At 41.6% G+C, this 13,857-nt stretch overlaps 1 protein-coding gene and 1 non-coding gene across 2 annotated transcripts in view; one reads left to right on the top strand and one right to left on the bottom strand.

The window, feature by feature from the left end:
• MACF1 (microtubule actin crosslinking factor 1) overlaps positions 1-13,857 on the top strand; it is a 413,147-nt gene that overhangs the window by 216,401 nt on the left and 182,889 nt on the right. Inside the window, exons 7-21 of the mRNA XM_049774609.1 lie at positions 1,556-1,722; positions 3,100-3,212; positions 3,319-3,425; positions 3,773-3,892; positions 4,049-4,144; positions 5,160-5,287; positions 5,368-5,461; positions 5,640-5,794; positions 7,225-7,501; positions 7,816-7,944; positions 9,273-9,350; positions 9,920-10,081; positions 11,471-11,575; positions 12,572-12,667; positions 13,715-13,840. Coding sequence (XP_049630566.1) covers positions 1,556-1,722; positions 3,100-3,212; positions 3,319-3,425; positions 3,773-3,892; positions 4,049-4,144; positions 5,160-5,287; positions 5,368-5,461; positions 5,640-5,794; positions 7,225-7,501; positions 7,816-7,944; positions 9,273-9,350; positions 9,920-10,081; positions 11,471-11,575; positions 12,572-12,667; positions 13,715-13,840 — 1,953 coding nt within the window. The remainder of the gene's footprint in view (positions 1-1,555; positions 1,723-3,099; positions 3,213-3,318; positions 3,426-3,772; positions 3,893-4,048; positions 4,145-5,159; positions 5,288-5,367; positions 5,462-5,639; positions 5,795-7,224; positions 7,502-7,815; positions 7,945-9,272; positions 9,351-9,919; positions 10,082-11,470; positions 11,576-12,571; positions 12,668-13,714; positions 13,841-13,857) is intronic.
• Positions 8,353-8,565, bottom strand: LOC126012796 (small nucleolar RNA U3). The gene has a single exon (XR_007497171.1). It is a non-coding gene; the product is annotated as a small nucleolar RNA U3 (small nucleolar RNA).

The raw sequence follows: 13,857 nt of genomic DNA, 5'->3' as shown, positions 1-13,857 counted from the left end.
GTCTCTGAGAAATGAGGCTGTGTTACTCTTCCTTTCATGTTAGTCCTCACCCAGCAAGTGTGTGCCTGGAGAAGTGTGATGTGTAGAGCTGTTACAGGCTGCATGACTCAGGGCTCAGCAACAGCTAGTGGAATTAGGATATGGAATGTGGCTGTGGGTCTGAAGGGCTGACAGAGCAAGCAGAACATCTGAGATGTGGATTTTGGCCTGCTGAGTTGGTGAAGGTTGGACAAGCTATCAAGAACAAGGCAGGCAGGCGAGGACTCCCCATTTTAAGATTTTTAATTTGAAACTACATCTGTCTAGAGAAGTTATATTATTTGTACTCCAATGGTGGCAGTGTGCCCCAATGGTTGCTATCAGTATTAGTCTCTTCAATTACTGCAAAAAATAATTTAAGGTAAAAGTTCATGGGGGTCGGAGAGGTTGTAGGGCATTTGCCTTGCACGCAGACAGTGGTTCAAATCCCAGCATCCCATATGGTCCCCTGAGCCTGCCAGGAGAGACTTATAAATGCAGAGCCGGGAGTAACCCCTGAGCACCACCAGGTGTTACCCAAAAACCAAAAAATAAAATAAAATAAACTTTGCTAGATTGGAGAGATAGATTACAGAGGATAGGGTACTTACCTTGCATATGTCTGATCCAGGTTCTGTCCCCAGCATCCCATCTTTTAGCACCATCAGAAATAATTCCTAAGCACTGAGCCAGAAGTAAGGCCTGAGCATTGTGTGGTGTGAACCCAAATTCTCCCCCCCCCCAAAAAAAAAAAGCTCTCCTTGGGCCTTGGAGAGTAGCTGAAAGGGCTAGAGCACAGAATCTGCATGTGGGAGGCCTTGAAGTCATCCCAGGCTAAGTTCTACATGGTTTCGCTGAGCACCACCAGGAGTGACACCCCCCCCCCAGCAAATCACTTAAAATTGCCCCAGAGCCCTGCAAGATATGGCTCAAAAAATAAAAAATGGAGAATAGAAAGATAATACATAGGTTGGGTGGGCCAGATTGATAGCACAGCAGGGAGGGTACTTACCTTGCACATAACCGACCCAGGTTTCATCACTGGCATCCCATATGTCCTGTGAGCCTATTAGGAGTGATCCCTGAGCACATTGGTTAAGGTGCTTGCCTTGTGACATATGGTTCCCCCAAGCATAGACAGCAGTAAACCTGGAGCGCATAGCCAGATGTGGCCCCCAAACCAAGAACCAACCCTTGCCTAAAAAATTTCTCCGGGTTGGGAGAAGGAGGGAGATGGGGGCATTGGTGATGGGTATGTTGCACTGGTGAAGGGCGGTGTTCTTTTTATGACTGAAACCAAACTACAATCATGTTGTTAAAGACATTATTTAAAAAAAAATTCTTTCCTAATTTGATAGATGAAAAGAAACCTCTCAGGGTTTTAATCTGTATATCTTTGACAACCAAAGAGCCAGTTATCACCTGAGGTCCTTCCAACCTAGATCTTCCTCTTTGCCTAAAGTCATAAGGTACAAAAATGTCTTCTAAAGGCTTTGCTTTGTTGGTCTTAAATTGTCACACGTTTATCTTTTGACAGATCTCTGACATCTACATTAGTGGAGAGTCAGGGGACATGTCAGCCAAGGAGAGGCTGCTCTTGTGGACCCAGAAGGTGACAGCAGGTTACACTGGAGTCAAATGCACCAACTTCTCCTCATGCTGGAGTGATGGAAAGATGTTCAATGCACTTATTCACCGATACAGGTAGATCCTGTGGCATTACAGTGTGCCCTGGAGGTGCTTCTTCTCAGCTCTTTTGCAATGATTTGTAATGCTGCTTTCTTTCTTTACTAAGGCTCTGAGTCATTATATTCAGTGATGTATATGGTAGATCAAGATCATGTGGTATGTGGTAGAGTATGTGATATATATCTGAAGCAGAGAGCTAGTTCAAGAGGGTAAAGTGACTTGCCTTTCATAAACATGACCCTGACCCTGATTCAAACCCTGTCATCACCATGTGTGATCATTGAGCACAGAGGCAACAGTAAGCCCTGGGAACACACACAAGTGAGGCACACTAAGTTGCATATGTTGAACTACAACTATTCTAGGCTCAGGGTACAAATACAGTGAATAACAAATGTTCTTTTCTCCTGGAACTTTTTATTAGGCATTCAGCAGATATATATGCTGTCTTGAGTGGCAGATGCTTATGAGGGAAGGAGAATAGCAGTTGCACTATTTTGGACAGGATGGTTAGAATAACCTTTCAGGGGCTGGAGAGATAGCATGGAGGTAAGGCGTTTGCCTTTCATGCGGGAGGTCATCGGTTCGAATCCCAGCATCTCATATGGTCCCCCGTGCCTGCCAGGAGCAATTTCTGAGCGTGGAGCCAGGAATAACCCCTGAGCACTGCCGGATGTGACCCAAAAACCACAAAAAAAAAAAAAAAAAAAAATAACCTTTCAGATAAGGATGCTAGAGCAGAACCATAGGGCAATGAACCACAAAAGCCTCTAAGGTCAGAGTGTTTCATTGAAGGAAATAACAGTTAACAAGGACCTGAAATGGGTATTTGCTTCAAGAATTTTGGGGAGGGGCCGGGCGGTGGCGCTGGAGGTAAGGTGCCTGCCTTTCCTGCGCTAGCCTAGGACGGACCGCGGTTCGATCCCCCGGCGTCCCATATGGTCCCCCAAGAAGCCAGGAGCAACTTCTGAGCGCATAGCCAGGAGTAACCCCTGAGCGTCACAGGGTGTGGCCCAAAAACCAAAAAAAAAAAAAAAAAAAAAAAAAAGAATTTTGGGGAATAGCAGATAGCTAGAGTGAGATCAGTGAGGAAGATTGGAATTTTGCATGACAGAAATAAAATGGCTTGCCTTCTTAGTGGTTGTAAAGCTGCCCCAGTTTTTCCTCTGTACTAGTATATGATAGTTTTCGCATGAAATTCAACAAACCTATTGTATAAGTTTAAGATGAGAGATCTTTGAGCTCCTGATGTATAATGGAATCTATACCCTTATAAGCCTTTTGCTTCTAATTTATTCAAAGTTTTTCTATTTACTTTTGAGATTTTCTTTGTGAGACCTGAGTATAATGTATAGATGGTGTCCTTTAACTTGCCTTGTTGGACTTTTACAGACCTGATTTGGTAGATATGGAGAGGGTCCAGATCCAGAGTAACAGAGAGAATCTGGAACAAGCTTTTGAAGTAGCAGAGAGATTGGGGGTCACCCGATTATTGGATGCAGAAGGTGAGAGTTGAACAAAGTTGAGATAAATTCAGTCTGCATTTACAATTCCTTCTCCTGGCAGTTCCCATTGTTCTAACTATGACATTTTATTCCCTTTTGCTCTCAGATGTGGATGTGCCGTCTCCTGATGAAAAATCTGTAATCACTTATGTGTCTTCTATTTACGATGCCTTCCCTAAAGTCCCTGAAGGTGGAGAAGGAATCAGTGCTACGGTAAAAGAACACTCCCATAAAATACCATCTAAAGCACCTGCACAAAGTATATTCTTACAGAGCAAGCTGAATCCTACCTCTTTATACATGGTCACTATTCTTGACTTGGGGAATGAATCTAGATAGCAGTCTATAGTGTCCAGCACTGACTATTCCGAGTCAGAAAATTGAATCCCATCTTAGCATTCAGCCCTTGAGAAGCTTTGAAACTGGGACCCAGCATTACACTGAGCAGCTGTGTATACACAGGATTTTATGTGATTTGGGATGACTTGAGCTACTTTCTCTTTGCTTTGTTTTGCATACTGCTAACTAGAAGGTATCATATGTCTACTTTTTGGCAATAGGAAGTAGACTCCAGGTGGCAAGAATACCAAAGCCGAGTGGATTCCCTTATACCTTGGATCAAACAACATACAATTCTGATGTCAGATAAATCTTTTCCCCAGAATCCTGTTGAACTAAAGGTAAAGTCATGGACTTAAATTGTGTTTTTAAAGATAGATTTATTGTAGAGAATATATCTCTGAGCAAGTTGATATTGGTTTCTTGGTGAGAAGATATGAAAATTTGGACCAGATTTCTTGTGTTCATTTATTATTCACCAAATGTTCACTTTGTAGGCACTTTATAACCAATATATACACTTCAAAGAAACAGAAATTCTAGCCAAGGAGAGAGAAAAAGGAAGAATCGAAGAATTATATAAATTACTAGAGGTAAGAAAGTATATCATTTATTAAAACTTGGAGTTTAATGGCTGCCCTCTACTTTTGCTTTGTATTAGGTAGATTTTTTTTGTTTCCTTATCTCAATGTGAATTAACAGTATTCTCAAACTGACAAAACCAACAACTCTCTCTCTCATATTGGTTTTGAAAATTTGTTGTAAAAGGAGAGCTTCAATCATCTGTAATTTTTAAAAATTTATTGAAAATGGCAGGCAAGGTATTTAAAAATTTTGAATTCGGGGCCGGAGAGATAGCATGGAGGTAAGGCGTTTACCTTTCATGCAGAAGGTCATTGGTTCGAATCCCAGTGTCCCATATGGTCCCCCGTGCCTGCCAGGAGCAATTTCTGAGCACTGCCGGGTATGACCCAAAAACCACAAAAAAAAAAAAAAAAAAAAAAAAAAAAAAAAAAAGAAAGAAAGAAAGAAATTTTGAATTCAGTGAATACAATTTTTTTTCTTTCTTTTTTTGGTTTTTGGGCCACACCCCATGATGCTCAGGGTTACTCCTGGCTACACACTCAGAAATCACTCCTGGCTTTGGGGAACCAAACCTCGGTCTTTCCTAGGTTAGCACTTGCAAGGCAAAAGCCCTACTGCTTGTGCCACCATTTTGGCCCCCAATTTGTTTCTTGAAATAAAGTCAATTCTTTCCTTGGGATGGAAATAAGAAACATCCATTCACATTTTGATTCTTAAATAATTTGAAGCTGTAGAGTGTAGAGTAACAAATTTGACCTTTTAGGAGTGGAAACTATTGAGAGGGCAGAATTTATTAAAAATGTAGAAAGAGAAGCATTTATAGCAGGTGATCTCTATATTTCAGAAGGGTTTTCCCCTCTCACCTCAAAATGAGGTACTGCTTAATAGTTGTTTTCTCTTATTAGATAATAGGGAAAGCTATTAACTGACTGGATGACGAAGCAATTAGTATACAGTGCCTCAACAAATACCATTGGGCATGTTGTATAATTGGACTAAAAGAGGGTCTCTGACTGTTTTTAGGTATGGATTGAGTTTGGCCGAATTAAACTGCCTCAAGGTTATCACCCTAATGACGTGGAAGAAGAGTGGGGAAAGCTCATCATTGAAATGCTGGAGAGAGAGAAATCACTCCGACCAGCTGTGGAGAGGTGGGTTCCCAGTCTTGATGGCTGATCTTCATGCACAGCATAGGGCCCTGCCTTGACCGTGAGTTTTTATCTTATTTTAGGCTGGAATTGCTGCTACAAATTGCAAACAAAATCCAGAATGGTGCTTTGAACTGTGAAGAAAAACTGACATTAGCCAAGAATACACTGCAGGCTGTAAGTGTCAGTTTTGTCTTTTTCTTTCATCACATGTTTACTAGGTCTTGCCCTGTGCTCTGGGTGAAGTTAACTGTTGAGGAAACAGGGTTGCTACTGGCTTACTTATAGAATGGCTCTGTCACTCCTAATGGGCAGAAGCCATGGGCTTTTCACACTCTCACTTTCTCTTTCTCAGGATGCTGCTCATCTGGAATCAGGACAACCAGTACAATGTGAGTCAGATGTCATCATGTACATTCAGGAATGTGAAGGTCTTATCAGGCAGCTGCAGGTGGATCTCCAGATCCTACGGGATGAGAATTATTACCAACTGGAAGAACTGGCTTTTAGGTGAGAAAACTTGGGATTCAGAAGGCTTGCTTATATGTGACTTGTGGATCAAGAGTCAGGCAGTAAGTTTTGTCACTCTCTCAATGACAAATTTTGGTAAATGTGGCAGGAACATCCTCTTGGTGAACAGTTTCCAGTTCTTGCAGGTCCACCCACTAAATACCCATAGAATTCTCTAATCTTTGGAGTCTTCTAACGTTTCCACATATTTCAAAGTAATCTGCAGAGGTACAGTGCCATATATGATTTATAATTGCTGGTGCTCCAATGTACAATTTGTAAAGGAAGAAAAATAAGACTCAATGAAGCTATGAGATTTGTCTAAATCATGTAGTTTTTACAGTGTCAAAACTAAGACCCACATCTTTTAACCCCTAATCTGTAGTTTGTTTTGTTATACCAATGGAAATTACAAAAAGAGATACTAGTTTCTTTTTTTGTTTGTTTTTGGGTTTTGTTTGGTTTTGGTTTTGGTTTTGGGTGACACCCAACATCGCTCAGAGGTTACTCCTAGCTCTACATTCAGAAATTGCTCCTGGCAGGCTCGGGAACATATGGGATGCCGGGATTTGAACCACTGTCCTTCTGCATGCAAGGCAAATGCCCTACCTCCATGCTATCTCTCCAGCCCCCAGATACTTGTTTCTTACAGTTAACACCACAATTTTTTTTTGTTTGTTTTTTTGGGCCACACCCGTTTGATGCTCAGGGGTTACTCCTGGCTATGCGCTCAGAAATCACCCCTGGCTTGGGGGGACCATATGGGATGCTGGGGGATCGAACCGTGGTCCGTCCTACGTTAGTGCTTGCAAGGCAGACACCTTATCTCTAGCGCCACCTTCCCGGCCCCTAGCACCACAATTTCCGTTTTCCCCAAGGACAGCCTTGAATGATGAAGATGTGAATACCACTTTCAATTCTTTTTAAAACTTTTTTTGTTTGTTTTTGTTTTTGTTTTTTGGGGCCACACTCATTTGATGCTCAGGGGTTACTCCTGGCTAAGCGCTCAGAAATTGCCTCTGGCTTGGGGGGGACCATATGGGATGCCGGGGGATCGAACCCGGTCCTTCCTTGGCTAGCGCTTGCAAGGCAGACACCTTATCTCTAGCACCACCTCACTGGCCCCATAATTTTTTTTTTAATTTTTAATTATGTGAACAATGATGCAAAGAAAGAGGACAAGGTAAAGTTACAGTGGAAGGACAATCACCCAAAAACAGAGTTCTCAGAAGAAATCTCCCTGCTGACACCACCACTTTCAATTTATATAAAATCTGATTTTTAAAACTTTTTCTGGGGGGAGGGAAAAGAAAACTCTTTTTTTTTTTATATATGATCCCATCTTTATTTTTTTCCTTATCCTTGTCAAATGTTTTTTTATCTTGAAGCAGGTGTTACAATTTTAAGCCTCTTTCTCTTTTCTATTTTAGGGTCATGCGTCTGCAGGATGAACTTGTCACTTTGCGTCTAGAGTGTACAAACTTGTACCGGAAGGGCCACTTCACATCACTTGAATTGGTTCCACCCTCTACTTTAACCACTACTCAGCTGAATGCAGAACCCTTGACCAAGGGAACCCATTCTTCCTCTACCTCCTGGTTCCGAAAGCCCATGACTCGGGCTGAGCTTGTTGCTATCTCCTCCTCTGAAGATGAAGGCAGTCTTCGATTTGTGTATGAACTCCTGTCTTGGGTAGAAGAGATGCAGGTGGGTGTTTATTCCAAAAGTTTAGCACTAAAGTTGAGTGAATTCAGCATCATGTTTAAGAGGACCAGGTTGATCTCTGCCTTTAGCGGGGGTCCTCTTAATTATTGACACTTCCTGGTTCCAAGCTACCATTTCCATATTAAATTTTAAATGGATATGGTTTACTCAGATTCTCAAAATTCATGTGGCATTGGTTTCCATATGAAGACCTAAACTAATTAACAAAAATTCACTTTCATGCAACTGACCCAGGTTCAGTTTACTTTTTTTAGCAGTAAATTCGCTATGTTTATGTTTTGTTTTGTTTTTTTCAGATGAAACTGGAACGAGCAGAGTGGGGCAATGACTTACCTAGTGTGGAGCTACAACTGGAAACACAGCAGCACATCCACACAAGTGTGGAAGACTTAGGTTCAAGTGTGAAAGAGGCCAGGTCATATGAAGTACGTGGCATTGGAATTCGTTATAGGAGACAATCGGTAGTGGGGCAGCCTGCATGGTGCAGGTCTCTTAAGAGAAGCTGTCTCCAGGAAAGAATGCCAATCATGACATTACTTTACAATGAATTCCCTTTTCAGATGAAACATCTCTTTTGTTCTTTAGAATAATATTCTGAAAAAGTATTTTAGTGCTCAGGGGTTACTCTTACCTCTGTGCTCAAAAATAGCTCTTGGCAGGCTCAGGGGACCAAATGGGATGCCTGGGATTGAACCCAGGTCTATCCTGGGTTAGCCTTACCACTGTGCTATCACTCTGGTCTCTGAAAAAAGTATTTTTTATTTTCCTTTTTTTTTCTTTTTCTTTTCTTTCTTTCTTTCTTTCTTTCTTTTTTTTTTTTTTTTTTTCCTTTTACCACTCAGACTGCATCCTCTCCCTCAACCCTTTTCGGAGAAAAAGGAGAACGATCATCAATGGCAAGAGGCAGTCGCAGAAGCGACACCTAGAGCCGGCGTTATGCTCAGGAGAGGAAGCTCTGGCTCCTCCTCGTGGCTTCGGGTGCTCTACACGATCAGAGAAACTTCTCTAGTCACATACTATAGAGTGATCCCTGAAAGTATAGTCTTGAAAAAAGTATTCTTATTAACTTCTCTTCTTAGGAAAAAAAGGTGATACTGAAATAAAATGATTTTTTTTTTTGGTTTTTGGGCCACACCCAGCGTTGCTCAGGGGTTACTCCTGGCTGTCTGCTCAGAAATAGCTCCTGGCAGGCACGGGGGACCATATGGGACACCGGGATTCGAACCAACCACCTTTGGTCCTGCATCAGCTGCTTGCAAGGCAAACACCGCGGTGCTGTCTCTCTGGGCCCAATAAAATGATTTTTGAGTCATTAAGTACTGGATGCAATTTTGGGTGCTCTTTTTCTTTCTCCTGCTGCTAGAAAACAGCAATAAGGAAACTTTTTCTCCTCCCTTCTCCCTCACCTGTTGTGACTCCCAATCATCTGTTTTAGTTCTCTCCTTCAAAATAACAACCAAGAGTATGGGGAGTCATCACATACAGGTTTTGCTTAGAAACTTTCCAAAATTGCTGAAAACTCAAGACCCTGAAGTCTTGTTACTTGTGTTCACCCTGGTGAGCTGTTCCAGAGATAATGCTGCTGTGAGCTGTAAGATCTGACCCAGACATTGGGTGTTTATGCTTCTCTTTTCTCAAAGTAACTGGTTCCTATCTGTGTGCAGACATAATAATTACTTAGTTGAAGCTATATCACAGTACTCTTTTTCTTTTTTTCCTAATATATATTTTATTTTTTTTTCCTTCTTACCAGGGAAAAATGTCCCCAAATTTCCATACCAGCTATGTTGAAACACTTGGAAAGCTGGAAACACAGTACTGTAAATTAAAGGTGAGTTTTGATTTATTATCTTTAGGTTCTGTTCATATGGAATCAAGGTTCCCTTTAAACAATTTTCTTTTGCTATATTTCAGAAAGCTCATGATTTTTCCGATTTTTCTATTTCCTCCCTCCCTCCTTCCCTTCCTCTCTTTTTCCCTCATTCTCTTTCATCCATCCTTTCTTAGCACACTAGTTTGAGCTTTAGGGTTTACTGTGATTAGGGTCACTGTTGGCAGCCTCAGGAACCCGCATGGGGTACCAGGGATAGAGCTCAGGTTGGCTATATGCAAGGCAAGTGCCCACTGTACTGTCTTTCTAGTCCCAGAGAACTTCTATTTTATTTGTTTATATTTTTCTGTTTCTGGGTAAGATAGTCCAGAGAGGCCTGGTTCTAACATGTAGCTAGGATTACAAATCTAGGAGTCCATTACAGTCTTATAGTTTGAGGTCATGGAGAAACATGGTGTTTAAAGGGAAAGCTAGATTTATTCCCAGTTACTCTTTTCTTTGTTGTCAAATGTATTATCTTCAATAGCTAAAATCCTGGCTGTCTAACCTTATAATCCTTGTTTGTCTAGGAAACTTCTAGCTTCCGGATGAAGCACCTTCAGAGCCTGCATAAATTTGTCTCTAGAGCTACAGCTGAGTTGATCTGGTTGAATGAGAAGGAGGAAGAAGAACTAGCTTATGACTGGAGTGACAACAATCCCAATATCTCAGCCAAAAAAAATTATTTCTCGGTGAGTCTACTACAAATCTATCCTGTTTATATAAGAGCATCAGAAAGGGCATAGAGAGATTAGTATGCTACAAGGTGGCATTTTACTAGATAGAAATAGGTATCCCACAAAATATACCTGTACATGGTAAGAACATGTATTGGGACAAGGGAAACTAAAGGCATAAGAAGTGGTCAAATCTGGCAAAGAGCTGGCATTAAAGTGGGTCCTATAGTACTAATAGATTTTTGTTTTGTTTTGGGATCACACCTGGCAGTGCTCAGGGGTTATTTCTGGCTTTACACTCAGAAATTGCTCCTGGCAGGGGACCATATAGGGTGCCAAGATTCGAACCACCATCTGTCCTGGATGGGCTACATGCAAAGCAAATGCCCTACCACTGTGCTATCTCTTTGGCCCCACTAATAGATTTTTAAAGCCAGAGGACAACACACAATAGGCTGAGGAAATAGTCTGAGCATGAGGGCATAGCCATAGCACAGCAGTAGGATGCTTACATTGCATGCGGCTGACCCAGGACAGACCTTGGTTTGATACCCGGCGTCCCATATGGTCCCCCAAGCCAGGAGCAATTTCTGAGCACAAAGCCAGGAGTAACCCCTGAGTGTCACTGGGTGTGGCCCCAAAAAAACCCAAAAATTAAAATTAAATTTATGGGCCGGAGAGAGAGCACGGCGGTAGGGTGTTTGCCTTGTAAGTAGCCGGTTTAGGATGGACGATGGTTTGAATCCTGGCATCCCACATGGTCTCCCAAGCCAGCCAAGGGCGATTTCTTTTTTTTTTTTTTTTTGGTTTTTGGGCCACACCCTGTGAGGCTCAGGGGTTACTCCTGGCTATGCGCTCAGAAGTTGCTCCTGGCTTCTTGGGGGACCATATGGGACGCCGGGGGATCGAACCGCGGTCCGTCCTAGGCTAGCGCAGGCAAGGCAGGCACCTTACCTCCAGCGCCACCGCCCGGCCCATTGGGGCGATTTCTGAGCACAAAGCCAGGAGTAACCCCTGAGCACCACTCAGGGTATGACCCAAAAACCAAAAAAAAAAAATTTTTTTTTTTTTAAATTTAGGTTTGGGCTAGAGAGAGAGTACAGCAGGTAAAGTGCTTACTTTGTATACACCTGACGTGGCTTTGGGTTCGATCCTCTGCATTCCATATGGCCTTTGGGGCAATGCCAAGAATAATTTCTGTCTGTAGAGCCAGCAGTGATCTCTTAAAATTACCCAGTGCGACACCATCCTCCCCACCAAAATTTGATTCATATCTGGTAAAGTGATTCAAAGGGCTAGTGCAGGAGGCCTGAATTTGATGGTTCTCCAAGTACTGCAGGAGTAAACCCTGCACTAGATATATCCCATAAGAAGCAAATAAATTAAGATTAATTTTATTTTCAGGAGTTGACAGTGGAACTGGAGAAGAAACAGGATGTTTTCCGGTCACTTCAAGATACTGCAGAGCTGCTCTCACTTGAGAATCATCCAGCCAAGCAGACTGTGGAGGTACATAACTTGAACATGTCAGGGTCAAGGGCTCAGAGGTGGTTGTTGGAAAGTTAACTATTCCAGCCAGAGACAGTGTTTCACTGAAAAATCTGGAGAAAAATTGTCCATGTTTATTTATCTTGGGTTTTCTCTTTTTGTTCTCACTCCCAAAAGATTGCAAACAGGTTTTTTTGTTTTGTTTTATTTTGCTTTGTTTTGGTTTTGGGTCACACCTGGCTCTGCACTAAGAAATCGCTCCTGGCAGGCTCAGGAGACTGTCTGGGATACTGGGATCGAACCTGCGTCTGTCCCAGGTCTGCTGCATGCAAGGCAAATGCCTACCACTGTGCTTTCACTCCGGCTCCAGCAAAAAGTTTTTATAGTCCAAGGAGAGTACTAAGAAGAGCAAGAATAGTGCATTTATTCCCAACTTTGTAAGAAAAGTAACTTGGATCATACTTTATTTTGTTTGTTTATTTGTTTTTAGAGAGGGGGGGCTTTGTTTTTTATTTTTGGGCTATACCCTGTGGTGTGCAGACTTATTCCTGACTCTTTCCTCAGGAATAACTCCTGGCTGAGCTCAGGGGATCATAGTGAATACTGGAGATCAAACCTGATTTGGTGCATACAAGGTATGCATCCTACCTGTTGTACTATTCCCCTGGACTATAATTTTTAAATAACTTTTTACACAGATCCTCTCTCTTATGAGTACTGTGGCTTTCCTAAAGAAGAGAAACTATCAAGGAAGCCAATAGGAATTTATTTCCAGATTCTGCTAGTTGAATATAGAAGAAGTCTTTAATGTATCCCCTTCTAATAAAACCAACCATATTGGATAAAAGGCAAGCTTCTTTTTTCAAAGGAGGCACTCAATTGATGCCAGTCAAGTATCTCCAGCTTTCTTCTGTTGGCCTCTCATTAGCAGTGTTGTACATAGACTATAACTTTACACATAGACATCAAGAGTTTACAACTCTTCTCTTCATTAATTAGTGTACTTGGTTGTTTCAGGCTTACAGTGCTGCTGTCCAGTCCCAATTGCAGTGGATGAAGCAGCTGTGTTTATGTGTTGAACAGCATGTTAAAGAGAATACAGCTTACTTTCAGGTATGTGTGCTTTGTATATGCATAATCTGTGTGTGTGCGAATGTGAATGTTCCTATGTAGTCAGAGGAATGAGGAGAATGTCCTTTTTGTTCAGACAAGAAATTGTGCTTGTTTTCACTTGAATGCAGTGATAAAGGTGAGGTTCAAAACATTCACATCATTTATTCCTGTATAAGACACAACCCTAAAACATAATTACTTAAAACAATAATCATTCAGTTTTGTTCACTATTTTATGGGTCAATAGTTTGAGTGCGGTTCAGCTGAGTGGTTTTTCTTCTCTTGCCTGGTTACTCATGGCTGCTGGGAGCTAGTATGCAGGATAGAGACTATGTGGTTCCAAATGGCATCAGTCACCTGTCTGATAGTTGTATGATAGATTTCCTGTCCTCACTAAGCCTATGATAGAATTCTCACAGGGTATCAATCACCCCAAGCAGAAGAGTATAAAATTCAACTGCACAAGCACTTTTTTCCTGTTCTGTACTGTTGGCCAAAGCAAGGTATATGCTTGGTTTTCAAGAAGAGAATTAGGCTTGAACTACTAGATTGGAGAACCACTAGGTTTGAGAAGAAAGATTAGAACCTCTTTTTTTGCTATTAGACATTTTCTGCATGTCTTCAGGTGAGAATAGAAGGAAGAAATAAATAATATCTGTCTGATTTTGTCCTAAATTAGTCTCCGAGATCATCTTATAGACGTATGTGTGAATGGAAATAATTGATCACTGAACCAATTTTATGATATAGACTTCATGCTCAAGTTCTGTCACTAGCCAGAAGTCAAGAGGAGCAAGTAGTGGCTTCTGAGGATGTTTTACAGATTTAAGTATTCTACAGAGTTTAGTAGCAGTTATAACTAATATTTCTCTGATATGGCATATTAAGTCCTACACTTTGTGCTACTGTAGTCTTTGTAATAAACTGTCACTAATATAGTTGATTTAATGCGCTTTGCTCAACTCAGCAGAGTAAAATTGTCCTTCCTCATTTAACATCTTCGCATTGCAATGTATTAACCACAAGGTACTCCTTGTGTCCCCATAGTTCTTCAGTGATGCACGAGACCTAGAGACATTCTTGAAGAATCTCCAAGACTCCATTAAACGAAAATATTCTTGTGATCACAACACCAGCTTGTCCCGCCTTGAGGACCTGCTCCAGGACTCCATGGTGGGTGTTGTTGCATC

Source organism: Suncus etruscus, chromosome 6 (assembly GCF_024139225.1).
Source record: "Suncus etruscus isolate mSunEtr1 chromosome 6, mSunEtr1.pri.cur, whole genome shotgun sequence".
NCBI lineage: Eukaryota > Metazoa > Chordata > Mammalia > Eulipotyphla > Soricidae > Suncus > Suncus etruscus.
Note: the sequence above shows the minus strand (reverse complement) of the source record. Positions and strands in the feature narration are given on the sequence as shown.